Source organism: Ascaphus truei, chromosome 1 (genome assembly GCF_040206685.1).
Source record: "Ascaphus truei isolate aAscTru1 chromosome 1, aAscTru1.hap1, whole genome shotgun sequence".
Classification (NCBI taxonomy): domain Eukaryota; kingdom Metazoa; phylum Chordata; class Amphibia; order Anura; family Ascaphidae; genus Ascaphus; species Ascaphus truei.
Window position 1 is genome coordinate 346,502,703 of NC_134483.1, and position 27,795 is coordinate 346,530,497.

At 40.9% G+C, this 27,795-nt stretch overlaps 1 protein-coding gene across 3 annotated transcripts in view; it reads right to left on the reverse strand.

Moving 5' to 3' along the window:
• Positions 1 to 9,116: 9,116 nt before the first annotated feature.
• Positions 9,117 to 27,795, reverse strand: part of TET2 (tet methylcytosine dioxygenase 2) — a 188,574-nt gene continuing 169,895 nt past the window's right edge. For all 3 annotated transcript variants that reach the window (XM_075608838.1, XM_075608846.1, XM_075608854.1), the window contains 3 exons: positions 27,504 to 27,641; positions 23,142 to 23,496; positions 9,117 to 16,274 (listed from right to left, as the gene is read on the reverse strand). In XM_075608838.1, the coding sequence (XP_075464953.1) occupies positions 14,929 to 16,274; positions 23,142 to 23,496; positions 27,504 to 27,641 (1,839 nt within the window). In that variant the 3' untranslated portion in view covers positions 9,117 to 14,928. The remainder of the gene's footprint in view (positions 16,275 to 23,141; positions 23,497 to 27,503; positions 27,642 to 27,795) is intronic.

Consider the following 27,795-nt stretch of genomic DNA (forward strand, 5'->3'; position numbering starts at 1 on the left):
AAAAAACATTAAAATACTTAGTACCCCTTAATACGAACAATTTGTGGAATCATATCTGCATTAAGACAAAAGTATTGTAAATAACATAGAGGAAGCAGTTCAATTTCAGGGACCTGTAAAGGAATGTATAGCAGAATAATATAAGTGAGTATAACATACCTCAATCCCTCTGAAGTAGTCTTCATCAGGGCTAAAGACCAAAAAGGTTTTTTAGTATACTCCTGTATCCAACTAATTTGTTTTACAAGATTGTTAAACTATTTAATTTAGGGGTGATTTGATTATATGCATTATCTAGCATGGTTAGACACTAAAGTATTAAGCAGTCTGTTTAAAAAAGTAGACAGGGGTGCCCAATGCTACATCAAATTGACAAACATATCTTTTTTAATGGTAATGAGTACAAAGTTAAAATACTTCAATAATAATAATAATTACTTGGTTATTTAGTTAAACCCTTTGGCCAAAGCGTTATAAGACTGCATACCAAACACCAATAATGCAGTGAACCCTTCCTTTTACCTCTGTATGAGGGGAAAGAACCATAATAGGTCCTGTTCTTGCAGCAAAGTGAAAAGACCTCCCAAGTTAAAAAGGTGAGTTTAAAAAAGTATTGTAAGGAAGAAAATAAACTATGCATAAGAAAGTTGAACCAATAAAATTGCATACAGTCATGTGAAAAAGAAAGAACACCCTCTTTTAATTCCATGGTTTTACATATCAGGACATTATAACAATACAACCTCAGATGAAAAACATCACATGACATATTACACCGTGTCATGATTTATTTAACAAAAATAAAGCCAAAATGTAGAAGCCATGTGTGAAAAACTAAGTACACCTTATGATTCAATAGGTTGTAAAACCACATTTAGCAGCAATAACTGGAAGTAATCGTTTTCTGTATGACTTTTCAGTCTCTCACATCGTTGTGGAGGAATTGTGGCCCACTCTTCTTTACAATGTTCTTTCAGTTCATTGAGGTTTGTGGGATTTGTTTATGCACAGCTCTCTTAAGGTCCAGCCACAGCATTTCAATCGGGTTGAGGTCTGGACTTTGACTGGGCCATTGCAACACCTTGATTCTTTTCTTTTTCAGCCATTCTGTTGTAGATTTGCTGGTGTGCTTGGGATCATTGTCCTGTTGCATGACCCAATTTCGGCCAAACTTTAGCTGTTGGACAGATGGCCTCACATTTGACTGTAGAATACTTTGGTATACAGAGGAGTTCATGGTCGACTCAATGACTGCAAGGTTCCCAGGTCCTGTGGCTGCAAAAACAAGCCCAAATCATCACCCCTCCACCACCGTGCTTGACAGTTGGTATGAGGTGTTTGTGCTGATATGCTGTGTTTGGTTTTCACTACACGTGGCGCTGTGCATTATGGCCAAACATCTCCACTTTGGTCTCATCTGTCCAAAGGACATAGATCCAGAAGTCTTGTGGTTTGTTCAGATACAACTTTGCAAACCTAAGCCGTGCTGCCATGTTCTTTTTAGAGAGAAGAGGCTTTCTCCTGGCAACCCTTCCAAACAAACCATATTTGTTTAGTCTTTTTCTAATTGGACTGTCATGAACTTTAACATTTAATATGCTACCTGTGGCCTGTAGAGTCTGAGATGTAACTCTTGGGTATTTTGCAATTTCTTTGAGCATTGCACGGTCTGACCTTGGGGTGAATTTGCTGGGATGTCCACTCCTGGGAAGATTGGCAACTATCTTGAATGTTTTCCACTTTTGAATAATCTTTCTCACTGTAGAATGATGGACTTTAAATTGTTTGGAAATAGCCTTATAACCCTTTCCAGATTGATAGGCAGCAACAATTGCTTCTCTGAGATCATTGCTGATGTCTTTCCTCCTTGGCATTGTGTTAACACAAACCTGAATGCTCCAGACCAGTAAACTGCTAAAACTTCGGCTTTTATAGAGGTGGTCACACTTGCTGATGATCAATTAATCAAGGGAATTTGATTAGCAGAATCTGTCTGCTACTTAGCATCTTAATTCCTATGGAAGCAGTAAGGGTGTACTTAGTTTTTCACACATAGCTATTCCATTTTGGCTTTATTTTTGTTAAATAAATCATGACGCGGTGTAATATGTCATGTGTTGTTGTTCATCTGAGGTTGTATTTACCTAATTTTTAGACCTGCGAAGGAACAGATGATTGTTATTATGTGCTGATATGTAAAACCATGGAATTCAAAGAGGATGTACTTTCTTTTTCACATCACTGTATATTTGTATTTAGAACTCCCGGGTCTTCAAGAAACCTCATCTGAATTTATAACAAATTATAACAAATTCTACTCGCCAGACAAAAAAGGGACTCACCCGCCCCTTGCCATTTAAAAAAAAATCGCATTATACAACGGAGCGTGTACTCCCTCACCCCCTCCTTCTCTTCCTCTCACCCACCCCCTCCTTCTCTTCCTCTCACCCACCCCCTTCTCCTCTTCTTCTCAACCCCCTTCTTCGCCTCTTCCTCTCACCCCCCTTCTTCGCCTCTTCCTCTCTCACTCCTCCTTCTCCTCTTTCTCTCACCCCTCTCCTGCTCTCACTCTCACTTACTAGGCTTTGGTGGAGCAGAGCAGCAGAGGAGGAAAATGGCGGCCAGCGACAGAAGAGGTGGACTTAAGAGTAGAACAGCACCGTAGGAAGACAGCTGGCGGCAGGAGAAGAGGCCCGAGGACCACCATGTCAGTGGAGCAGGACAGTAGAGGAGTGACACGGCGGGCGGCAGCAGCAGGAGAAGAGCATCGGCACCATGTGAGCAGCACAGGAGAACAGCCGGGGAAAAGCACGCCCCAGTGGTCTGAGCCAGAGGTCTTTACTGACTTCCGGTGTCTACCACTGCTACAGCGCAGCTCCCCGGCTGTTCTCCTGTGCTGCTCACATGGTGCCAATGCTCTTCTCCTCCTGCTGCTGCTGCCGCCCGCCTCTGCTGCCCTGCTCTGCTGACATGGTGGTCCTCTTCTCCTGCCACCAGCTGTCTTTCTCCGGTGCCGCTCTGCCCTTCAGTCCACCTCTTCTGCCGCCACCTCGCCAGCTGCTAAAATCAACTCACCATGGGCGAGCACATTTGTCGAGCCCTGTATATTACAAAACAAAAATAGTAGCGCCAAATATATATATAAACACAAAATCTATATAAAATATAATTAATGTGTTTGTGTGAGGAATCAGGGAACACGTCCCTTGCGGCGTGTTCCCTCCTCTCTTACCAGAAGTACCGCAGCTGCCGCTGCCTCCACTCCCCTCTCCTCCAATGCACGCACCCCGCTCCCGTTATCGAGTGCTACTGCCACGGAGCTCGGCTCCGCCTCCTCGGATGTACCGCACCTCCTCCGCATGCGGCGTGCACGCATGATGTCACGCAACGATCCCCAGCTGTGGATCAAGCCTTAATTAGCCCCTTGTCTCCTGCACCTATCCCGGTCTCCGCTGGGGTCGTACCCGCGCTGCGCCTCCTGTGCTATTGGCTTCCTTCCTGTTTAAATACCTTGCTAGTGCTCAGTTGCATTGCTGAGCATAACCAAGTGTTGCCTTGTGCGGATCCTGTGTTGTGTTTTGCCTTACTTTGCCTTGTTCCAGTATTCTCTTGCAATGTGACCCTTTGTGTACCGACCCGGCTTGTTTGTGGACTTTCTCTGGCTCTGACCCCGGCTTACCCTCGACTACGCTTACCTCTCCACTCCACGACCCAGGCTTATGGACTACAACTACGTTGTCTTCTCCACTCCAGACCATTGGCTTACGGACTTCAACTACGCAGCTATCTATAACCCAGGACCCCGGCAAGTATACAGGAATAACCCTCTCTCTCCAACCCAGACCCGGCTACGCTGACTATCCGCCTTCCAGCACCCCTCCGCTGCTGTGGGTGTGTGGCTCTAAACCGTCCCATCTCAGTTCCGGGGTCTTGTCTTGTTTGTGGGTTCTCGCAAGCGTTACAGTATGAAATACAAATGGAATTAAGATAGTGGAAATATTTAAAGTACAAGATATGAACTGTGTTAATGTCTAATTACTATAATAGTGAAATATTAAATGACTAATACAATAATTGTGAGACATACAAAACACACAACATAAAACAGAAAAGAACCAGTTCCTTAGTGTCCAATTGATATCAGATACGCTTTAGGTAGAGGAGTACAAGGCAGCTTTCAGGAGGATAAGTCACATCCAAAAGTAAACCTAAAAAGAGAAAAAAGAGAAAGCGCACACCCCATAGCATAAATACATTTAATGGAGGGAACAAGGGGAGGGTGGGAAGGCTCACTCACAAGGATAGTGATAAAATGAATTTTTTACGCTAGGGGCGTGCTCTCTCTTTATATATACCGGTATATGCCCGACCAATAATCTCATATACTGCACCGACACACTTTATTCGAGCAAATACCCGGTATGGACCTGGCAGATACCTGGAATGCGCCACTCCTCACCTCTGACAAGCCCCGTTGCATTTGCCTTCCCAGCCTGGGTTCATGCCTGGCTGATGGGCGGCTGATCTGTTAAATGATAATGATTAGGATTTAATAGGCTGCAATGCTTCGCGTGTCTACCAGATGGCATAAATTCATGAATTGTAATGCAGTATATATATATATACTTTGCAGTATTGCAGCCAGCGGGAATAAAATGCTTCAATCCCTGCTTGGAAAATAACTCAATGCACTCGGGCAGAAAACCGTCACAAACCTCAATACACCCGGGTATACCCGAATTCTTGGGACTAGCCAAGCTCGAATAAAGTGTGTCGCCAGTGTATAGCGATCACAGGTATTAAGTACATCTATGTATTCAAGAGAACAGGGGTACACCTCTGAGGTCAGAACATAAATATGCAACAAGAAGAGAGAAACACAGGAAACAGAATACCTCGAACAAGAGGGCACTCAAAGGGTATATATTCCACAAAAAATACTTTCATTCTTTATCAAACATACTTCATATGAAAGATTCGAAATATAAAAACAATTCAAATACAAAGCACACGCACCAAATGCCAGTCATAATAGCAATATAAATTCACCATATGACAACAACCAAAGGTATGCCAGTATTACGGTCCTAGAATTACTAAACACACCGAGTACCCTGGTACATAGTAATCTAAACCGAGGAAACACCATATCGCAAAAAATAAATCAAACCAATAAGATGATATTACGCAGAGCATGAGCCTAATGAAAATCATTGGCAAAAACAACAAACTCATACAGTATGAACGCGAGTGTATAAGTTCATAAAGTCTCAGTCCACTACCTTTTTGATTGTAGTCCTATGGTGACTTTATATTGCTATAGTGACCGGCATTTGGTGCGTGTGCTTCTTTGTATTTTATAGAGGAACAAAGTTCATCAATAGTGCTCAAAATGACTATAGAGGAATGATTATGATAATGTCCATGTAGACTTTCTTGATTGAAGATGTAGTAATGCAGGCGTCTAATATAAATGTGAGTGATGAGTGTATAGGTGAGCGTTGTGTATAGGACATATATATTGAAGTCCTAGGGGTGCTGTGAGTGGAGAATGATTAGCTCCACCACATTACTCCTAATGAGGACAATGTCACACACGCTTGCAACCACCTTGATAATACACCTTCCAAAATAGAAAAGGATAAAAAACTCACATGAGAAAAGCCTGTCTTCTTCTTGTTGATGGCGTGCATCCGTGATAATGATGAGTAGATGAGTATACTGCAGGACGCAGTGTGTCAGGGCACAGCCAAGGATTATCAGGATAACAGCTTGTGTTTAAAAGGTAATCTTTATTCGAACATCATGGTGCAGACAAAAAAATGGAGGGTAGCTCTTACGCGTTTCACGCCTAAATGGCGCTTCGTCAGAGAGTATTTTAATATCTTTGTATTTTAATTGCTTTTATATGTTGACTCTTTCATATGAAGTATTTTTGATAATGGAGGTGTTCTGATTCCGGTCAAACCCTTGTATGTATGTATGTATGTATGTATGTATATATATATATATATATATACATATATATATGTATATGTGTATATATATATATATATTTTTTTTATATACATATAGATGTATATATGTTTTCTTAGTGATGTATAAATGTTGTAAGTGTGACACCACTGTATATTATTAATTGAAGGGGTAGTGCCCGAGTGGTGTATACTTTAAAAAAAAGTTTAAATTCATAGCGTTCGAGATGCAGGATAATCACTCCTCATTGCAGCTGTGTGACAATTCATAGATGACTAGTTGCATCATTTTTTCAAATAAAATCATCTAGAATTCTTATTGCACCTTTCAATTCACACTCTTCCTGTCAGCCACACCCGTGGTACAATCCCGGCAACACACTGCTGATTTATTGGTCTGCTTGGCAGTTTCCAAACCATTCTATTTCTCTAGAATAAATAAGGCAAGCAGCCTCTGTCTCGCCTCGTTCTCCTGAGAATAAATGCGACTGTCAAAAATATATTTGATTCTGATCTTATTTTTTTTAACTCTTGATCTTTCAGGTGTGTAAATGTGGAAAATGAGAAAAACCTGCTCAAGGTAATGGGGTTACTATAAAAAACAAAAAAAAAACCTATATGAGCCATCTGACAGAAGGCCACCGGCACTTATAGGAATATCTAGTAATCAGATACAGTGTTCCATTGCATTTGACATTCAATATTGTTTGGCACTGACTGACAAAGTGATGTCGCGTAGTCACAAATCACATGGGGAAGAATCTTTGAGACTCAGCTGATTTTCTGCTGTTGCAAGTATATTATTTTATATACATCTTGGAAGAGTTTACTTACCCGATATCTGTATCTATTGCACTTTGAGCATTTGAAATGTACAACCATTTGACCCACCTAGTTTGCCATTCCCCTATCTATCCAATGGGGAAAACAGTTCTTTAAGAGGTGCAATCTGTTACACAACTTTCTTTTATAAAATGCTATTATTACTGAGATTTATAAAAGGAAAACTTCTCACTGGCGAGAGAGAAGAAACAGCGGGCACTGCTCGGCAATTATTGAGGCTGGACTGCGCTGGAGTAAAAAGTTATTTATTAACCATATGCAAAATGGATAAAAAGGGGAGGTCCCCCGCAGTAACTCTAACGCGTTTCACCCCTAAAAAGCCCCGTAGGGGTGAAACGCGTTAGTTACTGCGGGGGACCTCCCCTTTTTATCCATTTTGTATATGGTTAATAAATAACTTTTTACTCCAGCGCAGTCCAGCCTCAATAATTGCCAAGGTGTGCCCGCTGTTTCTTCTCTCTTGCCAGTGAGAAGTTTTCCTTTTATGGACTACACACAGCACGGAGCACGCGTATCCGGATACCAGTTGCAGTAAGTGATTTCATTCTTAAACACTGACGGAGTGTCCCCTGGAGGATTGGTTTCATGTGCGGTTACATTTACTGAAGGGGTCCGGTGTCGGTCGAGAGACCTCCCCCGGTCATCCCTCTCTTGCTAAATTCGCCAACCCGTCCCCCACATTAGGGGTTACGTCATTGGACTTATATTCAACTCCGTTCCTAATCTGGATATACATTGGCATTTTGGATACATTTCTACCATGGAAACATCCTTACTCTGTAGCACACGTTTTTGAGGGGGTCATTCACCTCTATTGCTGAGATTTGGTTACATTTTTGATGGTAGAAATAATCACCTCTTTCCCTATATATATATCACTGAACTATATATATATATAGTTCAGTGCATGTAATAAGATATGCACAGCATTCTGAATGTTTGATGGTTGCTTTGTTTGGAGGGACATTGCCCCTAGAGCTGCAAATGAGAAAAGAAGCTCCATTGGAAGCTGCATTCATCTGGTCAAAATGCTACTGCTCAAGGAGCTGCTGTAATTATTATTATCCTCTTTCATTTGATATATTACGAGGCGGGAGAAAAGGGGAAAGGTCAGGAGAGGTAGCTGTGGTTATCATTAGCATGGCAATGAAAACCAAATAATGATTAGGTAAATGGTATAAATGGAGGAGTGGAGGACCTAGAGAAGAGCCCTGGGGTACGCCAACTGCGAGCAAGACTGAAGAGTAGGATTTGCTTGCAAAGGAGACACAGAGGGGGGAACAGTTAGTTAAGAAGTAAACAGGAGCGTGCAGGCCTATGGAGTGTGTGCAGAAGGAAACGATGGTCAACAGTATCAAAGCAGAAGGTCCAAAAGAATTAATAAGGAGAAGTGCCCTTGTGATCTTGTCTTGAGAAGATCATTGGTGACCTTTGTTAGGGCAGTAGATATGGAGTGGTTAGGATGGTTTATACTGCACTGTATCAAATATAGTTAGAAAAAAAAGTCTAGTGTGCGTTTATTTATAAATGAGTTGGTCAAGTAAGTTTGCATGCAAATGGCAGAGGGGAGATAGAATGGTAGCTGGAAGGGGAGCTAGGATTGCTAGCTTTCTTCAGGAGCCTAGGTAAAGAGAGGTTGAAAAGGTGAGTCGGTGTAGGAATAATTGCAGTGAAACGTGAGCAGAGAAGGTGTGAAGGGATAGGATAGAGTGCAGGTGGCAGAGGGGAATGAGAGAAGACGTGAGACTTCCTCATTAGTAACTGGTGGATAGCAACTGAGGCTTGTTTTGGGAGCATGAAGAGAGCTGTTTGGTGTGGATGGAGCTTGACAAATTACAATGTCATGTTGGATACCATTGATGTGATCTTTAGAGTGGTTGGGGAGGTACTTGCATGCGCATTGTAACTTAAACACAAGATGTAAACCTGTGACTCCTTTGAAGATCTGGATAGAAAAAATGGTTGATTTTTGTTATGATGGAGGCAGCATTTCATTCTGAGGGTAAGATGTAGATGGCCAGGAACCCCAGCAACGGACCAACAGCTGCCATCTGACGGCATTCTGACTCAATAGTCAAAAGGCTTATTCTATACCAGCTGAAGCTGATGATCAGGTCCTTTCTGCCAAATTCCCCCATTGAAGTGAGTGTGGAATGTTGGCCGAAAACGCCCGATCAGCCCCTTCTGACATTATAGAAATACCTCCTTAGTATGGATCTTTATCTTTTCCTTGCAGTATTAACTGCGTTAACATACATTCTCTTGGAAATGACACACCAGTCTGTCACAGACTTAAAATGCATTAAATAAATATAAATTTTATTAAAAACACCCACATCTCAGCATTATCAGGAATGATATAATAAACAGCTTTCAAATAGCCTGCATTCGTTACATTACAATACTTACAGTATTTATAACCATCTTCAGATTTTATACACAGACCAACATTTTGTGAAAAAGGAACTTAAAAAAAAAACAACAGCTCCTAGAAAGTAAGCAGAGAAAATGCACACAGAAATGTATTACATTAGTGTCAACCTGCGTGAGTTCCTATAGAAGTTAACCATTAGCTTTAGAAGTGAACCATGCACCGTGGTGCGTCCATCTAGATGAAAAGGTTCATTCAAGTAAAGATGACACTACTCAAAGCATCTTCAAGTATGGCTACAGTCAACCCGGCAAATCCTATACAAGCAATTTTACTTCTGCTTTCTCTTGTGCGTGCTCGAGGCACGGATCTGTACACCAAAAATTACAGCTCTTATTTACATCATTGGATGATCTCCTAAGCCGTTCCTGCTTTTTCTTTTGCAAGCAGTTTGGCAAATGACGGTGCATGGTATATGAAATAATAATAATACAAAAAAAGACAAAACTAAAATGTCCCGCGTTCACCCCTTGCTCAGCGCACGGGCTTACAGTGCACTGAGCAGCAATACGTTCAAGCCCCTGTACTGAAAGAGGGGAGCACCGTCCCAAAAACCTGTAGCGCGTCAGGCACCAATAAGAGTAGCCAAAAAGTTTGCAAATACCTTAATTTACAAGTGTTTCTGTTCTGGAAAAGAATAAAAATCATACATATTTAAAAAAAAAAATACATAACACAATACATATTTAAAATGTTTTATAGCGTGCACAGGCACAGGGTTCATTTAAAAAAAAATCCTTATATACATATTTGTTTTTGTTTTTATATCTGACTGATAGAGAAATAAAAGCTCCCGCGTAATGAATATAGCTGAATTTCATTTAATGGTAGTGGGAACTATATACCGAGAACCCAACAGATTTTGAATATTGCACAGCATTTACCAGAGGGCTCTTGGACTTGATGAATGATAAGGGGAAGCCAGATCATGCTTGTACCTATTGTAACAGAGTTTATAAGCTGTTTGTCAAGAGTTAAGGAAAATAAACACATAAAGCTGTCACTCGCCAACCCCCTGCCTTACAATTTTCCCTTTAATGTAGCTCAGTGCATTCAACTTTCTTATTTATTTATTTTTTGTAATTTAAAAAGGTCAAACATCCTAAAGTTTACATATTTTACAATAAAAAAAAAAAAAAAAAAAAAGCCCAACACATTTACAAAATGAGTTTCGGTACATCAGTCAATACATGTACAAGTCAAATTAAAACAGGGATGAAAACAAAAAAGAGCCGTGCCCCTGAAAACCGAAAAAATAGTACTGTACTAGCCTGACTGCTTTGCAGAAACACGTGATCTATTGGCAAAAAGAGAGCACAAGCTGAAATATCCCTGAATTTTTAGAAGAAAAGACTGAAGTTCAAGTTATACTTGTGAAAGATACCAAGTATTAAGAAAAGGGTTGATTTTGTTTTCTTTCTGTCTATTTTGCATGTGTTTTATTTTAAAGATGGTTGGAAAACATTGATGGTATGTAAATGCTATAATCTTTCACTCATCGCTCAATATCCTACTGCCAATCTAGTGCTGAGGTATATGACAAGTAGGAACAGCAGTCAAACCTGTAACGTATCTTTAGCTCACATTAGGATAATTGGTAGCAGGCCGAGTAGCACCATCATAACCTTATAGCAATTATCGCCACGCTCAAACTTTGTTAAAAGCAAAAAAAAAAAAAAAAAACAATTACAGTACTAAAAAAATACTAGAACGTGTTTAAAAATTTGTTTTTATAAATTAACTGTACAAGTCTGAATTATTTTTTCTTCTACAAATTCCTGATTCTATAACCCCCCGCCCCCATCCCCCTTCCCCTCAACAAGTCTGCCTATTTGCTCTCGTTACAGAATGGGACAGCACAGGTGAGCCTGGTTGGAAATGCTGCACAGAGCTATTATACAGTACCTGCTCTTTCTACTTAGTAATGAGGGCAGGTGCACAGAGAATCCACCTGAATCACAGAGTCAATTGTGATGGCCACAAAGGACGTCTGCCAGTCAAGTCATTGATGCGTTATGTCGTATAAAGCTAAACTACATGATGTTGTAGGTGTGATCTTTAACATGCTGTTAAGACAGTTTTCTGCAGTTAGTATGCAATCCTTTACCTAAAAAATGCAGATATTTAAACACTGAAGCCATTACCGTTATACCACTTTTTTTTTTACAGTATATATCTGTCAGGTGAGCACCAAATATTGCAGGTTTACTGTAATATCTCCTTCACTGATAGAGGCCAGAGACTATAAGTGGAACCACTTTGTAGATATAAAGAAAATAAATCTCACTCACACATTAAGCTGCGCTAGCTGTTAGCGATCGTTAACAGCCAATCACTTAAATGGTTCTTAAAGGCTATCACAGTTTATTTACTCTCCTATGAGACTGCTGTGCAATTGAAGCATTAAGTAGATCTTGGCTACTAAACAGGGCTCAAAACGTGCTGTGATTGTTTAAGCGCTATAGTATTCAAGGAAGTGGTTTGGGGTATTTGCTGTGGATTTTAACTAAACCAGATTAAAACGTAAAACATCCCCCCAAAAAAGCTGGACATGAATCATGCAAAATGTACATAGTTGAAATTAACATTTTTGGTTCAAACATTTTTAGAACTGGTGATTTTAACCTTCTGTTAGTGCAACTAAAGTCCTCCAAGAGGGCTCCTTAAAGTCAATAAGTGTTCACACTGCGGATGCAGATAGATACTGTACATTGTTCTGCACTGCTCTGCGAGCCTCTTCAACAGTGACAGAGTTAAGGCATTTCCTGTTATCCAGTCCAACGTCCACTTGTCCATGTTCTAACACTGTGTAGCCCAAAAGCAGAAGTATAGCTAAAGCCAGTATTATGTCTAAAAGCGTGTTGTATTTGTATGTAAACCCTTTATATCATACACAACTGTACATACATATCACATGGAAGTGAATAGTGACTTCAATGAAAATGCTTTGGTAGGCAAATTATACTGAAAACAATTGTAGAATTTTTATTTATTTTTTTAAAACTGTATGTTTTTCCCAGCCTTGCTTCACTAGTTTAAGGGTGGTCATAAATTCCCATAAATAGTATGTCACAAGAACTCCCCAGATCATTAAAAATAGTGATAGGCTCTCCTTTGAGTCATAAATATATACAGTACAAAAGTTGCTCTGTCAATTAATTTCCTTGACATCAACTAAGTACTCTGTGTTCTATTTATCAAAGCCTATCAAGTGCAAAACTGGGGCGCAACTGATGCAAAGAGCAGCACCAGATTAATCAAAGAAACGCCTGTTAAAATCAAATGTCTGATGCAGTTTTTGGGGAACCACTTTTGCCCCAGCCGGGGGACTTTGATAAATCGGTGAAGATAATGTGACAAGTGCAGGAAAGAATATTGCTGTTTGGCAGCAGCTCACTTGACTTTGTGTGTGTGTGTGTGTGTGTATGTATATATATATATATATATATATATATATATATATATTTTTTTTTTATGTATGCATATACTGTATTTAGTACCTTACTTCAATTTACCTTTCTGTTTGGGTGAACCATGGTCAAATGGGAGACAAGCACACAATATATCTGTACAGCTGTGTGACTACAGGAGACCTCTCATTCTGACATTCAACGAATATTTTATGTTTCTAAAGAATGAAGAGAAAGCCTTTTGGAAAGGCAGTCTATTTTCTCAGACACCCTGTTTTGTGCTTGCGCCCCTGTTTTCAGGTCACTACTCTGCACTTCTTTGGAGCAGCTGCGTAAGCACAAAGGAGGTATGTGAAGGAAACAGTGCACTGCCAGGTACTGTGAGAGCTCTCAAACTTTGATTCATGGATAATTGCAGCATTAAGGTTTCGGTCTGTGTACAGAACAAACATTGAGGCGAAAATAAACCACTTTCAATAAAGAAGTCTGTGTAATTGCTGTCCTTCTACCTGTGCTTCTGTGGGAAATATATACATTTCCATCATTTCTCTGGTGTATCATCATACTTCAGAAATCAAAATGGGCTTGTAAGGATAATATATAAATATATATGAAGATATCTGAAGATATTCCTTCATCTTCCTCTGAAGCAGTATAACTATAAATTTCAGTATCTCGCTCAATTAAAATTTAACGAAGCTTGAACTCAGTGGACGGCTTTTTTCAAGCTAGAACAAACAATAACAAAAAGAACAGAGCACACCACGGTAAATAAATAGCAAATTTTATAGTAAAAAAAAAGAAGGTAAAATCCGAACTTACAATTTAATAATAAAAAACATAAAATCTAGCGAACGAAAAAACCGATGCAATCCCTACGCGTTTCACACGTCAAGTGCTTAGTCGGGGAGGCTGAACCCCACTTGTGTGAAACGCGTGTGGATTGCATCGAGACGCTGACTTTCGGTTCCAGTTACGGTAAGAGTTTGGGCAGTGTAGCCTGGGTGGTGATGCGGACCACTTTTGGAATTCAAAGGTTTTCGGTAGGTTACGTTTTTAAATTGAATTTTAAGGGTGGATTTTACTTTTTCTACTATAACATTTGCAATATCCTTACCTCTGTGCTCTGTGTTTCTGTTGTTCTTTTGCTATGGTTGGAGATTTAGTCTGCGAGGGACCTGGACTGTTCCATTTAAAGAGGAGCTGCAATAGGGGTGATCCATTGGATCCATGGAGTACTTTGCGCAGTGAACTATGGTTTGCCTTTTTCAAGCTACTCTGTTATGTTACTATATATATATACACATACATATATATACATACATACAGAACTAGCCCACATGATAAGAAGTCTGATTTTTTTGCAATGGTGAGAATAACTAGCCACTTAAAAAATTCAGTTTGCTTTGCAGTTTTCCTAGGGAAAGAGAAAATATACAAAATATAGATGTTTAGAAAGAGGAAGGTTTCTTACGTTTTAGCCTCTCCCCTTTCATTTGCTAGCTTAAATAATCTTTTATAGGGTTAAACGATAAGAAAAAAAGTATTAACTGTGCTAACCAGTACACAATGGACTACAAAATCCAGAGGTCTATAAATTGTCATTTAAAAATGTATGATTTTTTTGATTAATGATCTTTTTAAAATCTTTGAATTCATGTATATATTTAATATAATTGTATATGTTATTCAAGGCATTAAATATTTATTCTTATAAAGACACACTTGATAGCACCAATCTTTGTAGAGTGTCCAAATATTTTCAGTGTTTTTTGTCTACTATGATCCGTGTATTTACGTTGCCTAAATACATCAGCGGTCAATATTAAGATTATAAACCACATGTTAAAAAGTAAAAATTCCAGTATTGTTCAGCACATTAGGAATTCAGCACCATATGGTAATTGTAAGATTCCTGATGTTATATATAATACTACAGTAAGTTTAGCTCTGGCTCCTCATCTATGCAAACACATTTTTTTTTCTATTAAAAGTGGTCACAGATGTGCAACGTTATAAGGAGAAAGAAAAAATACTTTTTCATTTCATCCAACAGAACCTGTGTTTTGTTTTCTTTTGAACACCTTTGCATAGGATGATTGTATCTTCTTCCCCCACACGTTCTGTGACCACTTATAAGTTATCAGAGAAGAAAACAGTGACGGTGAAAGTTACCTTTTCTTTCATAACACGCATCCTAAACAACCACACGAACTAACCTAGAAGAAAATGGTGCACCAGTTTGATGTAAATGAGGTAACCCAAAAGGCTATATATATCTGTTGTAAGGACCTGTAACCCGTGTTAAGGCGTATGGAGATGTAGTGACTAGGGAGTTTGTGGTGATCGACATTGTCCTCTGTGTGAGTGACTTGATGAAACGAAGATAAGTTGGTTCGGCAGGCTCGTGTGCCGGCTCCACAGGCTCCCGCTTTGCTTTCTTGTGGTACGATTTTGGGGCCACATAGTCCGGCCCGTACTTTTCACACTCCTCCTCTTTTTCCCTGGCCTTACCTGCCATCTTCGCCTCCCATAATGCCAGGCCGTGCTTTGGCTCGTTCATGCTCTTGTGTTGGTAGAACACAAGTGATATCCTGGTGGGGTGATTCCTATTGGGGTCTTTTAATGGGGTTGTAGCGTGGAGCTCACGCTTTGCACATTCAATTAGGATTGACCCATGAGTCGGGGCCACTGCTACACCTCCTATGTCAGAATCAAGAAAGCTCTGCTCACTGTCTGACCAAACCTCTTGTGGCTCCTCTGGTACAGAGGCTGAATCCGGTGGCATATTGTCCTGAATATTAGCACCATTAGCTCTACTTAGGCCTCCAAGAGAAGGAGTAGTCCTGTCATGGTTAAGACCTGGAAGCATTTTAGATATCCCATTTGCTATGTGTGAATGCATTTCACAATTTTTACCTTGGAGATGCATAGAGCCAGCTCTGCCTCCTAATATAGTAGAAGATGCATTGCTTTCATGAGCCAGGTAGGAGGGTGGAAGAGGATATTCACCATTCTTGTTCACAGAGGAGTATTCTGGATTAGTCAGGTTATGTTTTGACTTTGAGGCAGCCTCCATTAAATGACTATCTGCTTGATGCACACGGTAAGGGTTGAAAGACCTCACTGGGTGAGTGTTTGATTTAACATTGCAGCCACTGAAAGCATCAACTTGCATGCTTTGTTTTCCAGAATTCAAGAACTTGGGACCATAAGGCTGGCTATTTGCAAACCTGTGCTGGTACGACTGACTTAACAGCTCCATAGACGGTGGGTGTAAAGGATAAGAGCTGTGATAAGATGGGCAGCTGTCCGAGGGCACATTTCCATTACAATGGTAAGGGGGGCATGGGACACCTTGATTTAAGGATCCAGAATAAGGATTCATGGGGTTGGAGGCATAAGAGACTGCAGGGTTAGAAGAGGCATGGAAAAAATCCATGGTATTAGACCCAGCATTTGGAGAAAAACTACTCTGATAGGGGCCAGTCGGATTAGGAAGTCTTGCGTAAGGATTTGTCGGTCCTGATGCTGGATAAGAATTCATTGGATTTGAATGATGGATATTAGGAAGGGAGCGATGCTGCATGGCTGGTCCTGAATTCCGCAACAGATCTGTAATGAAAAAAACAACAACTTTAGAGTCTGTTATAGTTACAGAAAAAGCTTCAAGGAACCAACCAAAAACAGTGTTGAGAATCGCTCAAAACCGTAAAAGACTCCAACACGCCACTGCGTTGAAGCTGCACAAATTTGGTGTATACCACCTACTAGGTGTCGCCATACGGGAGAACCTGCCATGAGTAAAAATGCTACTGTATGTCTGTGAAGGCGCTTTTGCATGCACACAACAATCATTGCATCATTTTAAAGTTATATGATTGTGTTACCAAGGTAATAATACTAATGTGTCTAATACTGAAAAAGGCGACTCGTATATATCTGTGTTTAAGAAGATGCAACCCCATCAGAACCTGTTCAGCTTGCCCATAAGTAGTTATTGAATGACTTACCTCTGGTCCACTTCACAAGAAACTAAAAGTAAAACAGATATATACAGTATCACTAATAAACTTTCCAAAAAGTACCCTGCCGAATATGCCATAAATTGTCTAGGCTTTTATGTTGTTTTTTCAAAGAATATTGGTGCTGCATTAGATAACTAGGAAAGAAGCCAATTTAATTTAGCAAATGAGCTTACAGTATTTAAATATGGAAATAGGCCTATTTGCAACGTGCTTTATAAGATGAGTGATTTGGGAGGTATACAAGTGAATGGGTACTCTACTAAATAAGACGACCTCTCATTCTCTCTCCACTTCTGAGTGAATTGCTTTCAAACCTTTTTAAAAATGTTGATTTTTTGCAACGTGACAAAAACAGCAAATTACACAGTTCACAAATTTGGGTGAAAAGTTCACACGTTTGTAGCAAATAAGATTATGGGGGAGGGGGGCATTATTTAGAGCAGGGGAGCGCAAACTTTTGCAGCTGCGCCCCCCTGCCTTTCCTCCTCTGCTGATCGTGCCCCCCCCCTTACCTTGATGCCGCGGGGTCATGTGAAGTCACGTGACACGCAGCATCATTTGACGCGTGTGACATCACGTCACATGACCCAGCGGCGTCATTTGACGCCGAATTGCCATGGAGACGAGTGACGCCGGCAGAGTCAAGGTAAGTTGCAGAGGTCTCATGCGATCCCCCTGCATTTAATTTAAATGTCTCGGGGAAGAGCGCGGGGCCTCTTCAACCACCCGCGCCCCCCTCCCCAGACAAATTCAGCGTCCCCCCACTTTGGGCACCGCTGATTTAGAGCACTATGTGATATACTTGTACAGGTTTAGATTATAACAGCTCCTGAAATGTCCAGCAAAGGTTAAATATGTCTGCAAGGAGGCTCTGGTTGTACTAAGATTTGATTGTCAGTTTAGCAGTGCTCACTAGGCTTTTTTGTGTGTCATTTCGTGGGAAGTTTATTGTCGAAGACATAATGGTTTCTAATAGGCCTAATCAACCATCCTGCCTGATTCTGAATTGGGAAAGGCAAAAAGGAGATTGTCAAATGTTTCCCAGGAGCACGGGATTTGGCAGTGGCTTTGCAATAAATGTACCGTTTGGTCATCTTATTTTGTGAAATACAGACCAGAGTCTGTAGCTATTCATTTCTTATGCAAGGAAAAAGGAGTGTGGTGGACACAATAATACATTTTTTAACAGGTTATGGCAAATTTAGCAAGCCTGTATTTCCATGCAGCTAGTTGGAATGCTTTTTAGTAGACCAACGTGATTTAAATATATATATATATATATATATATATATCTATATATATATTTATATATATATAGATATATATATATATAGCCATTTTGGCTTTATTTTTGTTAAATAAATCATGACAGTGTAATATGTCATGTGTTGTTGTTCATCTGAGGTTGTATTTACCTAATTTTAAGACCTGCTAAGGAACAGATGATTGTTATTATAATATATATATACATATACATATATACATATACAAACACACACACAGACACAGTCTGGCGAGGATCCCTAGAAATCCAATATACCGGCACAGCACAAGAGATAATCACAACAAGTGGTTTATTGGGTCCAAAATGCACACATATGCCCAACGTTTTGGTCTCCAGGGGGACCTTCTTCAGGGTTTTTACGCTATGGGGCGTGCGGAGAAGAAAGAGAGAGAACGAGAGAGAGAGAGAGAGGGAGAGAACACGCCCCATAGCGTATAACTGTAACATTTAATGTAAAAATAGGAGGGTGGGGGAACAAGCACACTCACAAAGGTAGAGTATTAAAACAGCATTTGTGAAATCAATTATCACTGCCAGCCGTTCAGTCCCGAAATTGCCGTCTTGGGATGGTGACTCACAGCATGTGTATAGACACCCGATCAGCTGGGCACTTTAAGTCGGAACTCACGTAACACAGCCCGAGTCCTGCTGCTGGCTGCTTTTCAAATCCCCACGGCCTTGCAGACGCTCCGAGTCAGATCTGGCCTGACCAGGCTCATGCGTGATGACGTAGTCCCAGGACTGCGATTTCGGATCTGAACTGTTGGCGTTGATAATTGATTTCACAAATGCCATTTTAATACTCTACCTTTGTGAGTGTGCTTGTTTCCCTCCCCCACCCCCCCCTTTTTATATTTAATGTTACCGTTTTACGCTATGGGGCGTGCACTTTTTTTTTTGTTTTAGGTAAATCTGATTGGATGTGGTTCATCCTCTGAAAGCAGCCTGGACGCCAAATACCTGCAACGTTTTACATCACGAAGATACAATTGAAGGGACTTTATAATTTAACTGCTCTTTTTATGTTACGTATATTGCCATGTATTGTATATTGTTTTTCTACCCACACTATCAGAGTGGTACTTATTTAATTTCACCATTATATATCACATATATTATACATTTGGTTGGCACTGGTCACCTAATTAATATATCATTAGCACATTATTATTAACACTTTGTTATTTCAGTATCAATCTATTTATCAATTATTTAATCACCTGACATTTTGGTGCTACTTTTTATCTATATCTATATATAAAACAGAAATAGCCGTGTCAGTCCAGTATTAGGTGGTACCTTTTTTATTTGGACTAACAATTTATATCATAGGACAAGCTTTCGAGAGTTCTTCTGTCTTCCTCAAGTCGGCAATACTGGTTTACAAAGGAATCTATGGCTAAAACAGAGGTTAGGAAAGCAGGAAACCCCCCCCCCCAAAAAAAACAGATGTAGATATAGTCTTGTACGCAAGGTCTAAAGAAGCAGCAAGCGCCATCTTCAAATGTATAGTTTTCTTCAAATTAGGGATCCTGTTTATGTACATCTGAAAAGTTAATTTACGAGAACTCAAAAATTTGGGTATAACTGTTCCTGATAGGGACGGTAAGAGATCATGTTTTGATTATAGAGTACAGCTGAATACATTTAACCAGTTGAGTGCCGGAGGGGCTGTGGCACTCTGCCCCTCCGGCATGAACGATCACGTGATCGCTCCATCACTAAATGACAGAACAGAAGAGCAGTCCTACTCCTCCATTCCACTTCCCGATAGACCTCAGGATCAACCCCACAAAAATGAGCAGTACGGATATGATGTAGCTACTGTGTCATGAGGTCCCTGGAGTACCAGACACCATGAGGTAATGGCTACTCCTACAGGGCACCCGAAGGGTTCATACATAACGGCCCATATTTACCAATCTGTGCTGTCCATAAGACACCTTTAAAGTTAAGGGTCCACAACATGCCTTTGGTCTTTCTGTCTTATTTATTCCCAAGGTATTCTCAAATTATGTTTGGCATTTCCCTTTTTATATGGTAAATATTACAGCTTCATTGATTGTAATGATTTTTATATTTTGATGAATATATTTCTGCTGTGTTTTGATTACTCTGGTTCTAAAAATGTCATTTTCTTTTAACTTGATTTGTCAAAGCAATTAATCTGGTACATATCTATTCTCAGCCGGTTCTCTTGAACATGCATATTTACTTTATATTTTTGTATTTCTCAAATTGAAGCATTGTATGTCTTTAAATATTTATTAGTGATTGTATACATTTGTTTATTCACAGTTTGTATTTATTTTGGATATAACCGAGTGCACTATTTTATATGTGTATACATCTAACAGCCCCCTCTGTCTTTTGCTTTTTACCATTTTACATGTATGCATGTTTTTTTTTACTCTGCGTGCACAAAATCGGGTGTGTAAAGATGAGGGAAAGGGCCGTTAGCCCAGAAAGTCGAGACGATGGGCCAGCCAAACACGTTGGGCGGATTGGAGGAATGGTGCGAGTAGGCCGGCCGAGAACCGGAACTGATGAGCGAAAACCACACATAACCTGGATCGGTTGGAAGAAACCCACGAGGAGGAAGAACCTCTGCTCTATCAGGTACCACCATTTAGGCTCCTAATGCTATTGTTACCTTATAAAATGCAAGTGCATTTGCCATTGATATTAGAAGTACAGAATATTGCACTATTATTAGTCTCCTTCTCTTTGTCCTTGCATGGAAGAAACAGTGTACTCACGATTACTAGAATACCTCTTTACATTCAGCACTGGTGAAAGGCTGCCATTATCAACATAGGAATGGGAGTGCATACAAATACTTTGTGAATGCCCTGGGTTTTATTTAAACCAACTAAACTACATCTTTTTCTTAATAATGTTTTTTACCCTATTTTGTCACATAGATGCTATCCCATATTTTGTCGGAAGGTGTCTAATGGCAGAGGTGTCTCTAGGAGTAGGCAACATAAGCAACCCCCCAGGGCACAAATGTCTTAAGGGTCTCTGCATGGCTTTCATTAATTCATCACTAGTTTATACCATCTGCACTATCACTGTCTTTTTATATTTTATATATCACTGGACACTATCAGTGCTCAAAGAAGAAAATAAATCGTATACCATTGGGACACAGACCAGTCCCATTTGAGGGTGTTGAGCAGCTATACTTCACTTTGTACTATTTATTGATATTTTTCACTAGGGGCTTGTGAAGGGTATTGAAATTTATTTCACATTTGAAGTTTCTCACTTTGTCATTATATTCATAATACATTGTCATACACTTTTCACCATTGTTTAAGAAGCGCCCAGCCCACCCCCCCCCCCCTTTCCCTTAATCTCTCTGCATGGTTACCTATGTCTAATAACAGGACATGACTGCAAGGACCCGAGAAAGAGGCAGCTCTAAAACGAAGTGGTGATTGGTTGCCGGCCCCCACCTTCTCAACCCTTTCTGTTTCAGTTTTAGAGTGAATGAGGCCCGGCTTCCCCTCATTGCACTGTCATGTGACAGAGAGAATAGCCGGGTAAAATCCAGCATAACCCATGTGACCCGGCACAGGATTCCAGTGGGGAGGGAAGGTGGGACCCACATACCATCACAGGCTCTACGCAGAGCTGCTCCATGCTCTTCTCCTTCCTGCACCATCGTGCTGTCAGTGTGTCTCAAGGACCAGCTTCTCCTGAGGTCCTGAGGACCTGCAGGTGGCTGTGCATGTATGAGTATGTGAAGGATACATGTGTATCTATCAAGGTGTTGGTGTGTATGTGTAATTGTGTGTGTGCCAATGTGTGAATGCTTGTATTTGTAAGTGTACATGTATGTGTGTAATTCAGTGTTTGTCTATTTGTGTATTTGTGTTTATGTGAGTGCATTTTTAAGTGTGTTTGTGTAACTCAGTGTTTTGTGTGCATGTGAGTTTGGGAGTCTGTTTAATTGATTGTGTATATTTGTAATGGAGTGTGTGCATAACTCGATATGTACTTGAGTGTGCACAAGAGTATGTGTAATTAGATATGTGTATATCTTAGTGTATACACGTATTTTCTGCCCTAGGGTTTGTAATAATTTATTATATAACCCTATGGCAGAAGTATATAATCCCCCACCCTATTGCATTGCTTGTGGTAATTAACTCCTATTTATTGTTGGAGTTAATTACTGCATTGCGATCCCCATTTTCAGGGCTCGACAAATGCACTCGCCTGGAACATAGAAGAGGGAGGGGAGAGAGGATGGAGGGGAGAGGGAGAGAGGATGGAGGGGAGAGGGAGGGGAGAGAGGATGGAGGGGAGAGGGAAGAGAGAGGGGAAGGAGGGGAAAGGGAGGAGAGAGAATGCAGGGGAGAGGGAGGATGGAGGGGAGAATGGATAGGGAAGAGAGGATGAAAGGGAGAGGGAGGAGAGAGAGAGGGGAGAGGGAGGATGGAGGGAGAGGGAGGATGGAGGGGAGAGGGAGGTTGGAGGGGAGAGGGGGGAGAGGGAGGAAGGGGGGAAGATGCAGAATTGTAGACTTGTGCCTCTACAGATGTGGCAGATTGTTTTGGGAAAATAAAATGGGAAAAGAATGGTGCAGAGACACAGAATTGTTCTTATTAGGAATTTATTTGATTTGTTAAAATTGGGGGCGGGGACAGGTGGCGAGTAGCTTTTTGGGTAATTTGTCAAGCCCTGCCCATTTTTATATCCCACCCGGCATTATTATTTTTTACTGTTGATGTATCTAGGCCAATAGAAGGTGTCTACCAAGCTCCCAGATAAATGTCTTGGCACTAAATTGAAGTGGACATTACATCAATTAATAAAAGGTACAACGTTTCAATTCAATTGAACTCTTGCGCCAGTAAATGATGTAGATTCATGGGAAGTGAGAATAATTAGGAGAGTAATTGCAGAGGTGAGTTAACAACATGTTTTGTTGTGTCTATTTTTGTGTCGTACCTGCCATGTAAAAGCACTCAACTTAGTCAGTTTAAATAACATGCTACAGACGTATTATATTTCACATTTCAAGGATTCTGTCAATGTTGGAATATTACTTAATTGGAAGGTGTACAGCCTTTCTTCATACAGTACATCACCCACAGTAACGCTCAACCATAAAACCACGTAATGTGATCTCAAAAACAACGTGATCTCACAAATTACCTGCTAGCTGCTTTTCATGGGCTGCGGCTTCTGAGTGTGCATTCTTGTAGCGTGCAGGCTTTTCCTTTTCACTTTTGCTTGGGCCGTTTTCCAGAGCGGACAGCTTTTCCGCTGCGGCTTTCTTGGCTTCCAATTTCTTTTGGCGGCATGTCTTGACGGGCTCAGCTAGCATCCTCACTTGCCTTCGGAAAGAGTTCAGAACTTGTATGGCCCCAGTCCTTTTCTTCTCCTCTTGAGCCTTAGTGCTTCCAAATTCATCTTCATTGGAGATTCTGTACAGAGGTAAGACATGCAGTTGCTCATCCTTTGGCAGTTTGCCAATTCCACGATTGTCTTCTCTGGTCAAAGTGCAAACCTAGTGGGAAAATATACAATATTTGACAACGAAGACCTTATGTTTTGGCACGTGACTTGCAATTATTTGATCTGTTGAGTAAAATAATAAGAGCTCTAACATGTTGTCTGTTCTGCAAATAACAGCCAATATATTAGTTAGAGATATAGGGATGCAACGATACAGTGTTCAGGAAAAAATGGGACCACTTATTTTTCGTCATATATCTTGCAGAAAAAAGTCACAAAATGTTCATGAAAATGTGAGCAATTATACGTCTGGCACAGTAGATTATTACGTTTAAGAATTATCTGATAATCTAATAAATATTCTTTGGAGTTGGTGACAGCATGATGACCTAATCAAATGCATAGTTACAAAATGTTGTTTAGTGAAGAAGATAAGCACGTTATAAAGTGTTTGAGACAGAGCAAGAATTATGGTCCAAAACGCTTCCACAAAATGTTTCCTGATAAAGGATGGTCACTAGGAGGACTGAAAAAAGACATTCGTAAAATAATGTGTCGTTCAGGAGTTGGAACAGCTGGATCAACGCGTTATCCATTATGCAATCAGACAGTGGCGTTCCCGTTTTCAGACGTGTGTTTAAGCAGACGGAGCACATTGCACATTTTGAACACACTTTGAACCCAAACTTTATAGTAATCTTAGTGTTTCAGATTAGATTACAACAGTTTAACACATTTACGAGCTGCAGAGGAAAAACTCCTATTTCTGGTATGATGAACATGAACCTACAGATGCAGTCAGCAGTATTTATTTGCAGTATTCCGCAGGGAAACTGCAGATGAAAGGCTGCCTGTGCACGGCCACACCATGGAGTCCCCAACGGCCAGACTAACTTCCCATCAGGATTAACATAGCGGGGGGTCCCTGCGCCTGAATGTGTGTTAATCCTACCGGGCTGCACCAGTCTGGAAGAGCTGCACAGTGAAAGCAGGCAGAAACAGCGCCTCTCCCTGCGCACCTCTAACAGGCGATGGGCCTGCTTTTATTATTATTTTAATTACATAGTATTGAAGCAGGGGGTCTCCGGAGCTGAAACGCATTAATTTCAGCTCCAGGGATGAGTCCCTGTTTCTCAAGTTACAAGCCCCGGTATGCTAGGGCATTTGTCCATTCGTGTGTGTGTGTGGGGGGGGGGGGGGGGGGGGTCGGGAGGGTGATTGGGGGTGGGTGAAGGAAGTAGTTGCCACAGGGTGGGTGGTTAGGCCTCCCAGGTGGCTAGCGGAGGGGGTTAACCCCTTAATTAACTTTGTGGTCACTACCGCTAATGTGAGGGATTAACCCCTCCCTAGAGGCCTATCCACCCACCCTGGGGCAACAGCCCCCTTTACCCACCCTTTCTACACCAACAAACTGGGTACTTCGGTTTAACCCCCGTCATCACCATAGCAGCTAGCAACTAAGGTAATGAAGCTACTTTAATTATTATTTTAATTACATAGTATTGAAGCACGGGGTCTCCGGAGCTGAACCGCATTCATTTCAGCTCCGGGGACCCCCTGCTTCCTGAGTTACAGGGCCGGTATGGGGTACCGGTTTCCCCGCCATGTTTTAAATGTCTCAATCACGTGGGCCATGATGCGGGAGAATTCAGACTGGCAGGAGATACCGGCACCCCATACCGGGGCCTGTAACTTGGGAAGAAGGGGGTCCTCGGAGCCGAAATAAAGACGGTTCAGCTCCAGAGACCCCCCTACTTCAAGAATATTGAATTAATATAAAGTAAAAGCAGTGCGATCACCTGTTAGAAATGCGCAGAGGGACGGCTTCTGTTTGCTCTCACTGTGCAGCACCTCCAGACTGACGTGGCCCAGTAGGATTAACACAGCGGGAGTCCCATTCAGAAGCAGGGACCTGCTGTGTTAATCCTGATGGGAAATTCCCCCCTGCTCTGAACTTGGCTCAAGTATGGGGCAGGGCGGAAATAAATCTGACTGCATCTGTACTGCAGTGTATCTGCTACTTGTTGACATAATACAGTGACATCAATTTAGTTGATTGTCTACATTGTGCTTCTTATGTAGTGTTAATGTACATAACACATTTTCATGTGGATTGAGTGGGAAATATATAAACTATGATGAAAAACAAAAAGGGGTCCCTTTTTTGGCGAACAACGTGTATAATTGTGCATAAACCTAAAACTCACAGGTCACATTATTCAGAAATATGCGCATATCGGAATAAAGAAACCCAAGTATTCCTGAATTGGGGCATTGGTGTTGCTATTTTGGTCAATGTTTTCTTCTGCGAACCCTTCATTGGGAAACCAAAGATTGATTTCATTTATTTACTGAGTGCTACTTAAAAATAAATCATTTGTCTAGAGCCACCTCTTGAGAAACACTCAGTTTATTGGTTAATACTTTGCTGAACCATGTGGCTATTGCTAACATCTTATATGTGAGCCTGAAGGACTAGGAAAAGTAAATTGGGTTCTTTATAGTTGCATATCTCATCAAACAAAAACTAAAAGGGGTATTATCATTTTGTGATTATGAGGTGATTCATGAAATCGTGACGATTGAGCAACGATCGCACGGAAACTCCCATTGACTTCAATGTGAGTTTACGCTCGAAACTGCTCTGACCTGCACAATCACAGTATAATGAATACCCCCCTATGTGTGAAGTGCTGAATGTTTTTGACCTTTCCTCACATTTGAGGAAGCATTTAAAAGGACGTGCAGAAAAGAGGAACAAGACTAACAACGTAAAATAGATTTATGTGAAGATCAAAGCGCTTCCTCTAAAACCTTGGTAAGTGTGATGTGTGCGTGCGCTCAGGGGGTCGTGAGCAGTCTGTGCATGTGTGTACGAGGGGGCGTGAGTGTGCTGTGTGAGAATGGGTGTAAATGTGAGGTGTAAGAAGGTGTTGGGTGTGCATGTGAGAAGAATGGTGAGGGTGGTATATGTGATAAAGCAGGATCTGATGAGCTTGAGATTTAAAAACCCTGCAGGGGTGCTGTTGCTCAGAAAAGATGGAGAACCACTGCACTAGGAACATCATTCTACATTCTTTGTGGTGCTGATGACACCTTTTTCTCAACCCACTTAAATGTGAGATAGATGTGCACAAAGTATCAATATTAATGTACATAGGTTCTCAAAGCTTTTGTCCTTCAAACAATAGTGGTCCACTAAAAGAGTCACTCAGACTGTCCAAAATCTGACCTACTCTGCAAGAAAAATATAGCCATTGCATTCTTGTCTCTCTTTCCTTTTTTAGATTGTTTACCCAAAACTTCACACAGAATCTGCCCTTTTCCCACTTACCCATGTTGTCACAATAATAATATTTTGTTCTCATAGTGTGCTCACAGCATAAACAGTGGTATACATAGCAGAACATATGAGAATAACACGTTCCTGCCCTGAAAAGCTAACACTCTAATGTATGTCATCAAAAATAAATTAACTTTAACAAGATCTCATAGACTTATTAATGTTTTTCCTTTACTATCTGATACGCTGCCACTTTACGATCTGATTTGTACACTCAAGCAAGTCTAACAAGTTTTTCTACAAACACAATTTTAGGTGGAATATTTTGAGACATATAACAAATAATGAGACTCTGGTGTGAAACCAAGTGCTGGTGGTTTGTGACAATGGGCAATGTTATTTCCTTGTGTCCAGATACTGAAAATTGGATTGTACCCTTTTCCTGACACCGGGCCTCCATTCACCTACTATGTATTGTACATCTCTGTGTACACTGCCCAGGGTTCCACATTGTTCATATTGTGTAGCTGGGCACAACCCTTTTCTTGCCACCCTCCTTGCTTTCGAACCGCTGGTTCAAGGCTCACTGTCACGGCTGCTTTAATAGTGAATGCCCCACTGTGGCTGTAGAGGGGACAATGAAGTCATGTCCCTATGTGTTTCTCTACTACAGCTGCATCCTTGGCCACAATAGTGAACAGTGCTGCCAGCAACACACAATAAAACTTTATTATTAGTAAAGGAAAACACAAAGAGAAAGGGCCACACATACTGACCAGTGTGCTGCCATTTTGCATGTTGTGTAGATCCCTGTGGGCATGAGCGCAGAAATCTAAGCAGGCAGTGACCCCTGAGAAAGGGCGACCTTCTTTCACACCAAGACGGCAGTCTGGAGCTCGGTGCTCATGCTCCACCTGCACAATGAAAGAAGAGGAAATCTCACTCTTAATATGCAACATGTTCCAGAAATGGTGGATTTGCAATAAAATTGAAGTTTAGAAAACCATTTTGACACAAATCTGTTATCAAGGCACTTTGCCCCTTTTTTCCCATGCACGTGTCAGTGAG